This window comes from Curcuma longa, chromosome 18, assembly GCF_044706935.1.
Source record: "Curcuma longa cultivar G26 ecotype Majalengka, Jawa Barat chromosome 18, ITB_CL_G26_1.1, whole genome shotgun sequence".
Lineage (NCBI taxonomy): Eukaryota > Viridiplantae > Streptophyta > Magnoliopsida > Zingiberales > Zingiberaceae > Curcuma > Curcuma longa.
In genome coordinates, this window is record NC_133878.1 from 3,314,019 (window position 1) to 3,328,639 (window position 14,621).

Consider the following 14,621-nt stretch of genomic DNA (forward strand, 5'->3'; position numbering starts at 1 on the left):
ATACCCTTACAGTGGACTTTCAGGTGCTAGATATGATGGAGTTTGATATCATGCTGGGTATGGATTGATTAGCCACCTATCATGCTACCGTTGACTGCTGAGCTAGAGTAGTCACCTTTTGACCTCCGGATCAACCCGCTTGGAAATTCGTTGGTACTCAGAATGATGTTGTACCCATTATTTTTGCTATACAAGCTCAGATGATGTTAGACAGTGGGTGCCGAGGGTATTTACTATTTCTGAAGCAAGAAAAAGAAGTTGGGGTTTCTTGTCCTTCTGATGTCCATATCGTCCGTGAGTATCAGGATGTTTTTTCGGACGAGCTTCCTCGCTTGCCACCTCATAGGCATGTCCAGTTTGTTGGTGCAATCTTGCCCCAAGTGAATGAGATTTTAATGTTTGGCTAAAATGAGTTTCAGTTAGGCAATGTTGGTGATCTAACGTGTGTGAATTGAGTTCACAGGAAAGTCCAGGTTGGAAGACTTGGCAAATGGTGAAGTCCCGGAGGCGCTGCCTCTTGGCAAAGGTAAAGTCCTGGAGGTGCAGCCTCTTGGCAAAGGTGAAGTCCCGGAGGCGAGGCCTCTTGGCAAAGGATGAAGTCCCGAAGGCGCGGCCTCTTGGCAAAGGAAGACTTAGCACGATGAAGCTGAGAGAAACATCTCAAGCTAGTGCAAGGAAGGGCACGAGGCTTATGGAAGGTGTTTGAAGGCTTGCATCAAGGCTAAGGGCTGAAGAAGAAGCAGAAAGGGGAGTTTCAACTTGATCAGTCGACTGACCAGTTCTTCACTAGTCGATTGAAATACCAGTCGACTATCAGTTCTGACCAGTCGATTGGTGGTTGATCAGAAGCACACCGAAGTCACAGAAAAATCAGTCGAGTGAGCAGTCGACTGGCATCAGTCAACTGGCGTTGGAGCAGTCAACTGCTAGGTGATCGTTGGGGCGACAACTGGCAGATTAAATGCAGATTAAAGAGCCATTGAATCCTATCAGTCGACTGGCCCTTGGAGCAATCGACTGATGTACAGAATTCTATAAAAATGCAATTTGACGATTGGAGAAGGTGTGATTCATTCTTCTATATTCTTGCACAAACTCCAATCATTGTAAACCTAATTCCTCTTCCTCTAAACTTCACTACCAATCTTGTACAAGGAAGATCGATTTGTACAGATTTCTCCACCTTCAAAGTGCTCTTTGAAAAGGAGAAGTTTCATAGTGGAAAGGTGCTCGCTGTGTGTGGATCCTTGGATTAGTCACCTCGTAGAGGTGGATATCAAGTAAATCAAACGGGTAAGCATATTGTTCTTTTTGTCTTGCTTTCTTTTGCTTTTGCTGACTATTTCGCAGGCAAGATCGAAAAATATTATTCACCCCCCCTCTAGCAAACGCATCGATCCCAACACAGTTCACGATTGAGGTGATTCCAAGCACTACACTAGTGTCTAAGGCTCCGTATCGGATGGCTTCGAAGGAGTTAGAAGAACTGAAGATTCATCTACAGGAGTTATTGGATCAGGATTTCATTCGTCCTAGTGTTTCACCATAAGGTGGCCCAGTTTTATTCGTCAAAAAGAAGGATGGATCGATGAGATTATGCATTGATTACCGCCAGCTGAATGCGGTAACAGTCAAGAATAAATATCTGTTGTCATGTATTGATGATTTATTTGATCAGCTAAAGGGTTCCTATGTGTACTCTAAGATTGATTTACGATCTGGCTATCATCAGCTCATAGTACGAGAGGAGGATGTGTAGAAGACGATCAAAGGCTTGTGAAGACTAGCTTCCAGGAGCTGATGTAAAGATTAGTGAGTGCCCCAATCCTAATGATTCCTTCTGGTGATGACGGATTCATATTGTATACCGATGCCTCATTCTAGGGATTAGGTGCAATATTGATGCATGTTACCGGATGGTTGCCCACGCTTCTCGTCAGCTGAAGGACCACAAGAAGAACTACCCTGTTCATGATTTAGAGTTTACCACTATTATCTTCGCTCTGAAGATTTGGCGACACTATCTTTACGGAGTCACTTTTGATATCTTCACAGATCATAAGAGTCTGAAGTATTTATTCACGCAGAAGGAGCTAAACCTCAGACAGAGACGCTGGATGGAGTATCTGAAGGATCATTATTGTACCATTAGCTATCACCCAAAGAAAGCTAATGTGGTCGCAAATGTGCTTAGCCGAAAGTCTCAGTGGATTTTGGCTAGTCAGTTGCTGGCTGTTATTAATTTTGTCCGGTAGTTTTCTGAGTTAGTTGCATGTATTAGTCTAGTAGTTGTGGTCGTGTGGGCCTTATCTTTATCTGTTATGCATCTGTGATGTATAGATTGCAGCCGTGTAGGCCTATATGATGTATGTATTCAGAAAATATCATTGTTACAGAAGAGATGCTATCAAAATTTTTCGGACAATCGTCTCCTGAAATATGACATAACTCATTTGGTCTATTCGATCTATTCAACTCATTCAACCCAATCAACTCATAAACTCATTCTATACGTCATTCCATCTACCTCCCTCTAAATCCATCTATCTAATCAAATCACTTTTTAGCCCAGACTAGGAATAAATGTAAATTAAAATACAATAGATATAATTATTCTTAATAATAATAATCCAACAGTGAAAAAATAATAACTCCATAGAATTAAAGATTCGGATATCATTTCTATATAAAAAATTATTATTTCACAATATTGTAAGGTAACTATTCCTGTGTATCTAAAGGACTCAATGGGGTGATCCCTTGATAGGTAGGAAGCACAGATAGAGATCAAGGACAAGGGAATACAATAACCCTCGTTTCGATGGAAGTAAACAAAAAGTTATACAAGAAAAAACAAAACATTCTGTTTCTTTTCTTTTTTCTTTTTTTTTTTTTTTACGTCTGGTTTTCATGTTTACACGCGCGTGAAAGAAATGAGTGGAAAGAAGAGAGGAGAGGGTAAGGAGTGGATTTGTAATTAAAAAAATATCCTTTGAGATTGTTTACCATGCTTACGTTTTGAGATAGAGAATACGATAGTACTACCAGCAACTATTTCTCAAGCAGATAGCCAAAAACATCGTAAATAGACAGCAAATTACAAAATAGCAAATATCGCAAGTCAAACTACAAGTTCATGGAAGCAATTTTTATTAGGTCACTAACCTACCAAACTAATTGCTCTTCAGATTTATGTCACACGAAATAGATGCACTCAGAAGTAAAAACTATAAGGACCTTATCGTATTGGTACGATCAACGAGGAATCCAATTGTTCACCCATTCGGTCAATTTGACTACATTCCTACTTATGTCTTCGACAGTGTCACTCTGCAATGCTACCACAATTTCTTCTGCATAACTTGCCCTTGCCTCCTCCAGAAGGACTTGAAAAATCTCGCATTCAATATTGTTCATAAGCTTTGGACCCATGTAACCTCTGAAACAAGTAAAAGACAAATACAAAAGGTTACATGTGGGGAAAAAAGTCTAGCCATACAGAATCCAGTGATTGTGGGCTGATATAAACAAAGAACAATGCTGTGTTTATAATCAGATTTACAAGAATTCTCAGATAGAAATAAAACGGAAAGCTAGAACTCTTCGCTATAGACATATAGGCAAAGGAGTACCTGCTACTTAAACGATCATGCAAAATAGAGTTATCAGTCTGAAGAACCACGACGCAGTCAAACCAACATTCTGGGAAGAAATCACAACCATGATAGTCCACAATGTTACCACCTTCTTCGATCTGATCTTCAAGTTCATCACACACCTGCACAGTAGAGTTAACCTTATTAAATGTACCATGAGATTCACAGATGCAAAATTAAATTTACCATGAAACTAATTGATTTGAACATTCAAATGAAGCTTAGGCAGCTACTATTGAAGGGGATGCGCTAAACTTCCTTCAACACATGGCAAGATAAATATCATACATTTGATTACTGTAATTGTGTATTGTTACAAGTATTTCTGTGAAGGTCATCATCCACCCCAATGCTTCTGATGATTTACCATCTCAAATTCACGTCCAAAGGTGGACTAATTTATGCTTTGCAGTAACAGTTCAATTAGTCTGGAGCATTTTTATGCTTTATACTGAAGAAAAAAAAACTTGATGATTCATTGCCACAATATGAGACGGTGAGCTATGGTAACATATATGAAATCATTAACAGCAAGAGGCTTTATTATGAGAAGAGAAAGGTGATATATCTGAAAATGACCTAGAAAACTAGTAGCAGGATATTGCAGAAGCTTAAAAACTTCTACATGCTTAAATAACATAAACAAATGAAGACTGAAGGTAAACAAGGATCTAAATGTCCAAGAAACTTTTTCCCAGAAAAAAAGATACCTCCAAGAATTAGTAATAAATTTGTTGGTGTCCTCTTTCAGCTTCTTTAGATGGCTATGTGGATTAAAACTATCTTAAACAATTGTAGACAATGAACAAGCACTTCAACATGAATGAAAAAAAAATTAAGGAGCCAGGAATTTTCAAGGTTTAAAAGAGTGAAGTTCCCTCAATTACACATTAGTAAATGACCATTGTTCTGTGCAGCCATGATTAAACAGATAGTACTCCAAAGAGATACGTTCAACACGCCATTTTGTGAAAACACTAACATTAATTGCCTACCTGGAGAGACAAGTGAGATATATATATATATATATATATATATATATATATATATATATATATATATATATAAAGTTTGGCACTTTTCCTCTCCAAGAAAATAAATCATAAAGCCTGAAATATAAAAAAGTACTAGCAGAAAACTGTAAAAAAAGGATCAAACAGTGCCCTTTGCAAAAGAGTTGCATGTCAAACATCAGACACAAAAATATATATATATAGGAAAATTGAACAAGTTATTTAACCAGAACTATGAAGGAAATACTAATATTCCATACAGATATAACAAAGAAATACTCAATCCAATGTGTTCACCATCATTTAAACATTGTATCATGAACTTCTCTTAAAGGTTTTACTATTGTGATCCAATGTATTCACAATTCGTGGTAATTATTCAGTGCTTGGTCGATCATTTTGCTATGCAGCTTTGTTGTTTGCTTATTGAGATTCAAAGTGAGCCACTTGAAATTGGCCACTAAAATCTATGAGATCATAGTATCTCTTGTTTCTTTCTTTTTGTTTCTTCTGTATTCTCTACATCGTCTGCCCCTCTTTTTAGCTTTGCCCATTTCAAATATCTCCATATTCGTGGAACATATATCCAAAGCATAAGTGTTACATGCAAGTGCAAGGGACCAAGTCCAAGTGCAAGATGTGTTTAGCTCTGGATAGAAGTTGGTTGTGAAAGCCCCTCCTTTTCCCTATGGGAGTCACTTTCTACAAGGCAAAGTGGTTAAACTAAGAGAGAGAAAAGTCGACGGCAGGAGATGGTGTGGTGGAGCAATGTTGAGAGATTCTTAGTGTCAAAAGGAAGAGAGAGAGAGAGAGAGAGGGGGGGAGGAAGAATTTTATTACCATTTGATGTCATGATAAGGAGCAATTTATAGACTCTCAATAGGACCAATTCTAATGATTTATTCTACTTATTGACTAATTTGTCATTCAAAGATTCGTTGTTTAAGCTATTTCCCTAAGACTTGTCCTTAGAGGATTGTTCCACATCTATATTGTTGAGCCTATCTTAATCCTTCTAGAGACTTACTCCATGTTGGATCGTAAGATTTTCTATCCCATTGAGGTTATGCTTGTCCTGAACCACAAGGTCTATCTTTCCATCTAATTTCTTAGCTTCTCCCTTTTGATGGCCTTTCATTGGCATCGATCGCCCTAGTTCTAGGAGTTGTGTTCTAAATGGCGGCTGAGGCAGCCGCTAAGGTGAGTGGTAGGCATCAACCACACTGGCTTTGTCATCTTAGGTGGTGCTTTGGATTGTCAAAGTAAACGTAGGTTAAAAAACTGCCTTTAAACAACTCACCTCCTTTTGCTTGTAACAACCACCGTTGCTACCACCGCCATTGATGTGTCTGGACACATCGCTTGGACCCGATGACGAGTTTGAACTTGTCACGCGAGCCTAGCGACGGACTCGAACGCATCACCCAAGCCCAACGACAGGCCCAGACAACCTGAAAGCATCACCCTAGCCTAGCGATGGGCTCAGACGGCCCGAAAGTGTCGCTTGAGCTCGGCGACAAACCCGAAGGCATCGCCTAAGCCCAACGACATGTCGCGTGGTCCCGACGACGTGTCTGAAACCGAAACAGTGGTAGTTAAGTTTTTAACGTATGGTTTAATCAAATAATTTTAGATTAATAATTTTAATGAACTCCTAGCTATGATTGAGACAATTTAAATAGACTTAATTAAAGCTAAAGCTTAATAAAATTATCTTATTAATCTAATATATAATATATTAATTTTTAAAAAATATTTAGATTAAATATTTTATTTTTAGTTAATATATTGTATATTCAAAAATACTGAAACTATATCGGTACGATACGATACCTTAAATGTAATGATATTACTTTTTTAGTATTAATATAGTGATGAATTTTTATTAATTATCTTATTAGTTGCATTTATATATTTATTTGTAACTTATATAAATTGTATTGTATGAAACTTATTTATGCATAAACATCATAAAGAAGGATGACTATTTATAATATTATATATAAATAATAATAAAGAAAGATTCAACCACCTAGGTGGCTGATGCGGTAAGCTGTCCCTGACCGCCCCACCATTGCCTACCATCATTTACAACACTGTATAAGAGTAGGTGACCATTCTTGGCTAATGATGTCTTCATTTGATGCATCGATTTTTGTTTTCTCCTACAGACATTGATTATGTGATTATGACCATTGTCGGGTTTCTATTAGTCTATCTTATCTTTCTTGTTACATGAACTCCATGGTCATGGTGTTGAAATCCAAGAGGGTTAGACCCAGTGTCCTCATCCATGTAGCAGTAGATGCGACATCAAACTTTATTAAAGGAAGAATAACAAAATTGACTATTATGCCTTTGATGTACTTCCGCAAGTATATGGTTGTCGTCAAGTAATAAAAAGATATCGAACCACGGGGACTGTGTATTAGCTATAATGATATCACAAATCTAGTTGTCTAGACTCTAGTGAAACGAAATGGTTGAGAATTGTGTGTTTATGGTAGAGAGAGAGAGATTGGCTTGGGAATTTATGGGTGAGATGGATAAGTCTAGGATTTCGATTTCACATCAATACTAGATGACATCCCTAATTTGAATTATAGTTCCCTTACTATCAATGTCTACCACGTTGTAGAAATTCTAACCAAGATACCAACTCGACCTCGTCAAGCTTTGTTGGCATTTAACCTTGAAGTCCTATGTGGTGGCCCTCTAGTAAAGGTGACACCAAAAGTCCGGTTAAAGGTTCACCTTTTATCACAAGACACCTCGGTCATACGATCCAACGCCATACCCTCTGTCACCGAGTACCCCATTAAGGACCTTGTCCTAGTGGCCACCAACCATTAGATATCCCTTATGGAAGTTTATCACCATGTAAGGATTACTTTGGAAAGTCCAGTTAAAGGTTAACCTTCTGTCACAAGGCACCCCGGTCATACGATCCTAGGATCTCCCTATACAGTAATCTACCCCTCATAATCATGCATATATGCTCATACAAACATTTTATCAAAAACATTCAAAGCACATAATACATGAAACAAATGTAAACACTTCATTGAATAGGGAAAATGATATAAATAAGTTCTTACATCACCATCATTACATAGATGTTCATCCTAGATCCTAAACTCAAAGATCTACTCCATTACAAGAAGGTTACAACAAGTATGCAAGGAAAACGTCATCCACAAAAGAGGGGAAGACTTATCTTTGAAGCGTAGGCATCCGTTAAAGATCTTCTCGCTCCGGTGTAGGATGGATCGGTGGAGATGAAGTGTTTAGGGCCTCCCCAAGAGTGGGGAGGCGCCTTCCCCAAACCAAGACCTAGAATTTTGGAGAATGACCCAAGATACCTTCAAAGGGGTGCAAAAAGATGCATTTATAGGGTCCAGGCATGCCCCCGTCACACGGCCGTGCCTGGGAGGCACGCCCGTGGCCTGTCGGCCGTGGCCTGACATTCCATGAAAAATGGAGGCACGGCCGTGTGCTGCCGCTTCTCTGGAAAATGGGCACGGCCGTACCTGGGGAGAACGGTCGTGGCCTGTTGAAGCTCTGGAAAATTGGCACGACCGTGCCTGTGGGGCACGGCCAGAACAGGTGCTTCTCTGTTGGAGGGACACGGCCGTGTCTCCTAGTGTTACACAGCCGTGTCTAAGCTTGGGAATGTGAGGCACGGCCATGTCTGACAGACACGGTCGTGTTTTGCTCTATTGCTTCTTTTCCTCCATTTCTTCGTGTTTGCTACATGAGAGACTCGCCCGTGATGACGAGCACGGCCAGTACGAGTCTCTTTTCTCCACTTTTTGCTCCACCATCAATAATGCATCGTTTTGGCTCTAAATCACATCCTGTCAATCAAAATATACGAAAAGCAGATTTCTAAGCAAAAGAGTAGAAATATACAATTATAAAAGAATAAGGTGTGACAAAGTAGATCATAAGCAATGAATTACAAGTAGATGAGCGTTAACATGACTAGAAAATATATATATAACCTACGCTCATCAGCCTTCGATATCTAGTAGTAGATGGACCCCTTGGACAAATTGTGATCTCTTGTAGTTGTTCTCCAATAGCGATCACAGCTAATAATTTGAGCTCCTCATCTAATGTTACCTTTACTTTGGTGATGAGTTATTCACTACAATTATGTGTACTTCCTAAGTTGATAAGGACTGAAATGGAGTGTGAATGAATGGTGGTCAAAAATTAAGTATTTGAGATCGAGGAGCTCCCTAAATGGCCATTAGCGAATATTTAAGAGTTTTTGTCTCCTTATCTTCAACTGCTCAATGTCAATATAACCACTCAAACTTATGGCCATGTGAAACTAATCCATTATAGCTGAAGCAAAGTCCCCTTGCACAACGTTTGACCTTCTTGGTGTAGGTTCGACGTCATACAGTCGGTGGAGAACTTTAATTATTGGTTGGCTATGATAGCTGAGGAATTTAAGGCCCTAATGTCTAGGGCTCATATATCCATGTTAGTCAAGCTAAACTCAATAAAGTTTTAGGTAGTGTGTCTTTACCTGTATCTACAAGGGTTGAAGTAGTCTAGAGATAAAGTGATCTAAATCCTAAGTGGTGATTAGGGTTCCTATGCAAGTAAGAAGTTCTTCAAACTCGCTTAAGTACTCCATGACTAAACATGTTTAGTAGAGCTTAGCCAACTTTCCTGATCAACTTTCCCTTTCAAGTGCCCCAAATCTGGCATTGCATTGCCCTTGAAAGTCTGCCACAATAAGGTCAGATAGTGTCTTTTGATCTTTAGGAACCAAATTTGGACTTCTCCTCCAGCTGATAAGAATCTATTGTCTTCAGTGTTGCTTCTAGGGTTTCCATCTCTACTAGTGGTGAGACCATCACATATAGCTTCTTTCCTTCCTTTTTTCACATGACTGATTACTGTTGAATTTCACCAACTCCTTAGCCATCTACTTAGATGCATTAGGATGTTGTCGCCCACAATTGGCTATGATACCAATTTATTACATGAGCATGTAAGGGATCAGACCATGGGCAAGATGTTACTAGGTCTAACTTCGAGTTGGTTGTGAGACACCTCTTTTGCCTCTAAGAGCCACCTTATATAAGGGAAAGAAAGTGAACTAAGAGAGAAGGACAAAGTTGTCACAGGGCAATAGCAATGTCAAAGAGATACAAAACATCATAGGGGGAGAGAGCACCATAGTGAGAACATGAGAGCAAGCATAAGAGGGGTAATACTACTTGAAGTCATCACAAAATGCAATTGTTCTTCTTTGATAGCCTCTCAATAGGACCAATTCTAATAATTTATGCTTCCTAGTGATAAATTTTCTATTCGATGATTCATTTCTTGATTTATTTTCCCAAAACTTCCCTTAGTGGATTGTTTCATATCTATCTTGTCGAGTCTATGTTGATCCCTTGGAGACTTGTTCGATCATAACAATTGGAAACTTCATGTAATTCTAAATGATATTAGCGTGAAGTGAGATTTGATCACCTAAAGCTTTCTTAGTAAATGATTTTTTATCAATCCAGTAGTTGTCGTACCAAAGATTGTCAAACATGACCCATAGAAATCCAAAGTACATACATTTGATCTAGAGAGCTTTGTGTAACTTTTTTTTAGGTGTCATCCTTGTTTTTTCTTCCAAGAACACTTATTCTGCTTGCATATTATGCAAAAAAAATAGAGAATCCAAGGGATAGCCAAATGGTATTGTTCTGGCTGGATCGACGGTCAAGACACCAGTCAAGATTATACCACCTCAACCGTCACCGCTTCCAAAAACTCAAAGACCTACGATCGAAAGCTAAACAAGCGGATTAACTGAGTGTCGGGGATTCCCGACAGGCCACTCCAACGCTCGAGTAAGCAAACACCTCAAAAAGAGAATGAATAGTAGAAATGACTAGAGTCCAGAGCTTTCTCATACCTGAAGGGGAGTTTATATACTCACATGGGGGGCCATGTGTCTAACCCGAGGTAAGCAGATGTTGTGTATTAAGCAGACCAAACTTGTACATTACTGACAGATACGAGCATAAGATGGCATCTAGGGGACCAGGTCTGTCACCTCGTAACCGCCTTCTGCTTTTGCCACGCGGATTATTTTAGCCTTTTTGCTGTGAGGAGAAGCAAGAGAGGATCTAGGGAACCAGGCCTGACAACCTAGTAACCGTCCTTGCCTTCTGGCCTGAATCGCACGTGTTATTGTCGTCTAGCGCTGTGGACAGCTGGAGGAGATCATATCTAGCTGGTAGGGGCTTCAACCCTTGAGGAGCGGGGTTGTCTGATAAAGGGGGGCCTAAGCTGACAGAGTGGCCGAGTCCCTGAGGAATAAAGTTGTCAAGCCAACAGAGTGGCCGGGCCATTGAGGGGAGCAAGGCTGCCGAGCCAATAGAGTGGTCGAGCCATTGAGGAGCAAGGCTGCCGAGCCAACACAGTGGCCGAGCCATTGAGAAGCAAGGTTGCCGAGCTGACAGAGTGGCTGAGCCATTGAGGAACAAGGCTGCCGAGCCAACAAAGTGGTCGAGCCATTGAGAAGCAAGGTTGTCGAGATGACAGAGTGGTCGAGCCATTGAGGAGCAAGGCTGCCGAGCCAATAGAGTGGCCGAGCCATTGAGAAGCAAGGTTGCCGAGCCAATAGAGTGGTCGAGCCTGATTGAGCCACTGAGGGCCAGAGTTTAAAGATCAGGTCAAGCCAACAGGAGCAGGGTTAATTGGGTCTACTGGTTAACAAGGACTAGACCCTTGACCTTGCTTCGCCACATCATATCTATTCTTGACCTGGTTAGGACTTTTTAATGCCAGGTCAAACCACTGGGCATCTGCCGTATCACAAGCCTCCCAGGCAAGTCTAGTCGAATGAGGCGTTTTAGCAAACTGACTAGACAGTACTAAATGCTCGATGGAACATCACTTACTCTAAATTGACGAGTACTCAACGACTTAGTGATAAGGGGCCAGGCAATTTTGACAGGGATTGGTCGATGCCTGCCGACCCATGATCGAACTCTATTTAATGCGCCCCCATGTGTGATAGGTGTAAATTCCCAGGTGTATCTTCGCATTGTTGAAGTTGGCATGTCACGGCACCCGTACAGTCCACGATGACATCACTGGTCAGGGAATGTTAGATTTTTCAGGAGGCGGATGATATGCTCAATCAAAATTGAGGATCAACATTAAATGCGAGATGAAAAGGCGGAGAGAGGTTCGGCCAATGAGACTGATTGATCATGCGACAAAGATCCAACCGTGGGGAAGTGATGACCCTAATCAAATGGTTGGCCGAACTGCCACGTTTCTTCAGAGACGTCAGTATATAAAAAGGGGAGGGCATCATCGAAGTTTATTGAGGCTACTGTCATGACTTCTCGCTTTCCCGCCTCTTTTATCGTGTTCTCTTTCTGTTTATCGTGATTTCTCATTCTCCTGCCTTTGCTAATGGCTGACCCATCGTTCTCGTATAAGCTTCAAAGTTTGGCTCATGATAGGAGTGATGCCGAGATTCTTCGCATACAGTATCATATCCCCATCGATCATTCAATCTATATACCCTTACCCGAACATCGTCCCTATAGACCCCGTCCGGGCCACGTTACTTGCTTTCTGAGTCAAATAGAAGGCGGGCTCAAGTTTCCTCTTCCCCCTTTTCCATGACTTGGCGGTCTTTTATCATATCAACTTGTGCCAACTTACGCCTAATTCCTTCCGCTTAATATGCGGCGCCATCATCCTGTGTCGACTGTATCAAATCCCCTTGGATGTGTCCTTGTTTAATGCTTTATTCTACCTGAAGAAAGCCGAGCATGGGGTATTTTACTTCGCAGCTCGACAGGGATATGTTTTTCTAGGCGAATATCCCAATGTGGACAAAGAATGGAAAAAGCAATTCTTTTATGTTCGTCCTCTAACTCCTTACGTTTGGCCGACCTACCAAGCTTCGGAGTTACCCCCTTTGCCACCACTGGGTCAGTATAGATCATCCCACATTTTCCAAGAGATAGCCGAGCTTTTAGAAGGTTTAAAGTTCAACATCAACGCCCTGGTGGATAATGAAATGCTGCTGTATCGAGCGGGTCTGAGCCCGATTGCTACGCCCCTAGAGGGACGACTAAGTTCTTCTAGGTCTTTAATGTTATTCATATTTTTTGGTAATTGGGTGTGCCACCACAGGTCGAATTATGCTGGATGCATCAATCAATAAAGTTCTTAAGTGGAACAGAGCCTCCCGAACAAGCTTTTGGGTCGAAGGGGATATGGTGGAGGCCGCTGGGGCCTTACCGTCCGCCCAACCGACTCCCACAAATCCTTCCTGGCCAAAGGGGAAAGGAGCCAAGCGAGGCCATCAATTGCCTCGCCAGACTCCGGGGCCATTGAGGATAGCAGGTCCTACGTGATCCCGACCCACAGAAGAAACCACACGACTCCGGGGTCCTCCATCAGGAGCGCTTGTCATATCCAAGCCATCTAGGAAACGCAAGCATGTTGAAGGTTCATCTTCCCCACATGTTACTTCTACCCGTGCTCAAGACAAAGGCAAGGAGAAGGTGGGAGAAGGCTCGGTGGCCCTACAATCGAGAGGGAATGTCACTGCCCCACCGAGGCGAGATTTACTATCAATTCAAGATGGGACGTCTTGCCCATCGCCAGGAGACAATCAACCAAATTTTTTCCAAGGTGATGAGAGCCTCAGGGAACCGACCAGGAACGTGACTAAGCGCTTACTTTCATACCAAGAGAACGTTCTCCCACAGCTCGGCATGATGGATCTAAGCGAGATCTTATGCGAGGCGAATGTGAAGGTCAGTCCCTTATTGGTGTTTTATCCCTCTCTACCTTTATAACATACTTTCCTTGTTTGTAGGCGGCGATGCAACAGAAAGTTCTTCACCGACACTTGGTTCGGGTCGAGAAACGCAATACTAGCTTGGAAAGCCAACTTACTCACCTTCGAAACCAAGTAGCACAGCGAGCCTCAGCCACCACCGGGCCCTCTGAGGGCAATGATAGGGTCAGGGCCAAACTGGCATCCTCCCGAGAAGCCTAAAAAAGACAGAGGTCGAGGCAGAGGAGTGGCGTCTAGAGGCTCAGGGCCTCTCGTCCCGGGTTCGCGAATTAGAGAAGGAACTAGAACGGGCGAGAGCTGAAGCTCGTCAAAATCGTCGGCCGGGTAAGCAGGCTCAAGGAACCCGTGATGAGGCGGAGCCGACCCGGGGTGGCTCTGGAACCATGGTTCCGGCCAACGTAGCCCAACTTCGGCAGGAGAACGAGTGGTCGAGTAAGCAACTGTTCGAGGTTCAAACCCATGAAGCTCGACTGACTCCTGCATTGGAAGTAGCTCTAATCAGAGTTTAGTAAATAACTTTAGTAATAATGCTCTAATCAGAGTTAATGTGCATTAATGAACATCATAAAAGCTAAGCATGAATAAATAACCATGAATAATCATAAAAGTCTAACTTTACCATTTCATTCTCCCCCTTTTTAACATAAACAAAAAAGCAGTATCAATTAATAGAGAAAATATGAATAAGTAAACAAAGTTTCAAGAAGGAACATTTATTATGACAAACATTGTTACTTTCTCCCCCTTAACTGTTACTTCTCCTTTGTTCAAGCACCAACAATATAGGTTATAAGTTTTAGCATGTCTTTGAATCAAGGAATAGAGTAATCATTGACTAATAGGCGGTAAAGTAGAATCAAAATCTATTGAAGATTTGGCACAACTCTGAAAATAGGACAACAGTCGACTAGTGTCTGTCGTAGTCGACTGCTCCTTATAAATTTGTTTTTCAGTTTCAACTTTGAAAAAGCATAACTAATTTAGTTTAAGTAAAAAAATTCTGAAATTTAACATTATAATTAATTGGAGAAAAATAGTCATATAATTTTCATTATTAAAATACCACTTTGATACTATATATCAAGAAATGAAACTTTA

At 41.1% G+C, this 14,621-nt stretch overlaps 1 protein-coding gene across 1 annotated transcript; it reads right to left on the minus strand.

Annotated features, from left to right (window-relative positions):
• Positions 1-3,255: 3,255 nt before the first annotated feature.
• Positions 3,256-13,051, minus strand: LOC141812358 (adenylate kinase isoenzyme 6 homolog). The gene is made up of 3 exons (XM_074700387.1): positions 12,959-13,051; positions 3,633-3,778; positions 3,256-3,439 (listed from the first exon to the last, which is right to left on the minus strand). The coding sequence occupies exons 1-3, from the start codon at positions 13,049-13,051 to the stop codon at positions 3,256-3,258; spliced, it is 423 nt and encodes a 140-aa protein (XP_074556488.1).
• Between the last annotated feature and the right edge of the window lie 1,570 nt (positions 13,052-14,621).

Coding starts and splice junctions, on each gene's coding strand:
- LOC141812358 (XM_074700387.1), bottom strand. CDS start 13,051: ATGGCCCCGGAGTCTGGCGAGGCAATTGATGGCCTCGCTTGGCTCCTT. Junction 3,779..12,958: donor GGGAGTCGGTTGGGCGGACG/GTAAGGCCCCAG, acceptor TCTACTGTGCAG/GTGTGTGATGAACTTGAAGA. Junction 3,440..3,632: donor CATGATCGTTTAAGTAGCAG/GTACTCCTTTGC, acceptor TACTTGTTTCAG/AGGTTACATGGGTCCAAAGC.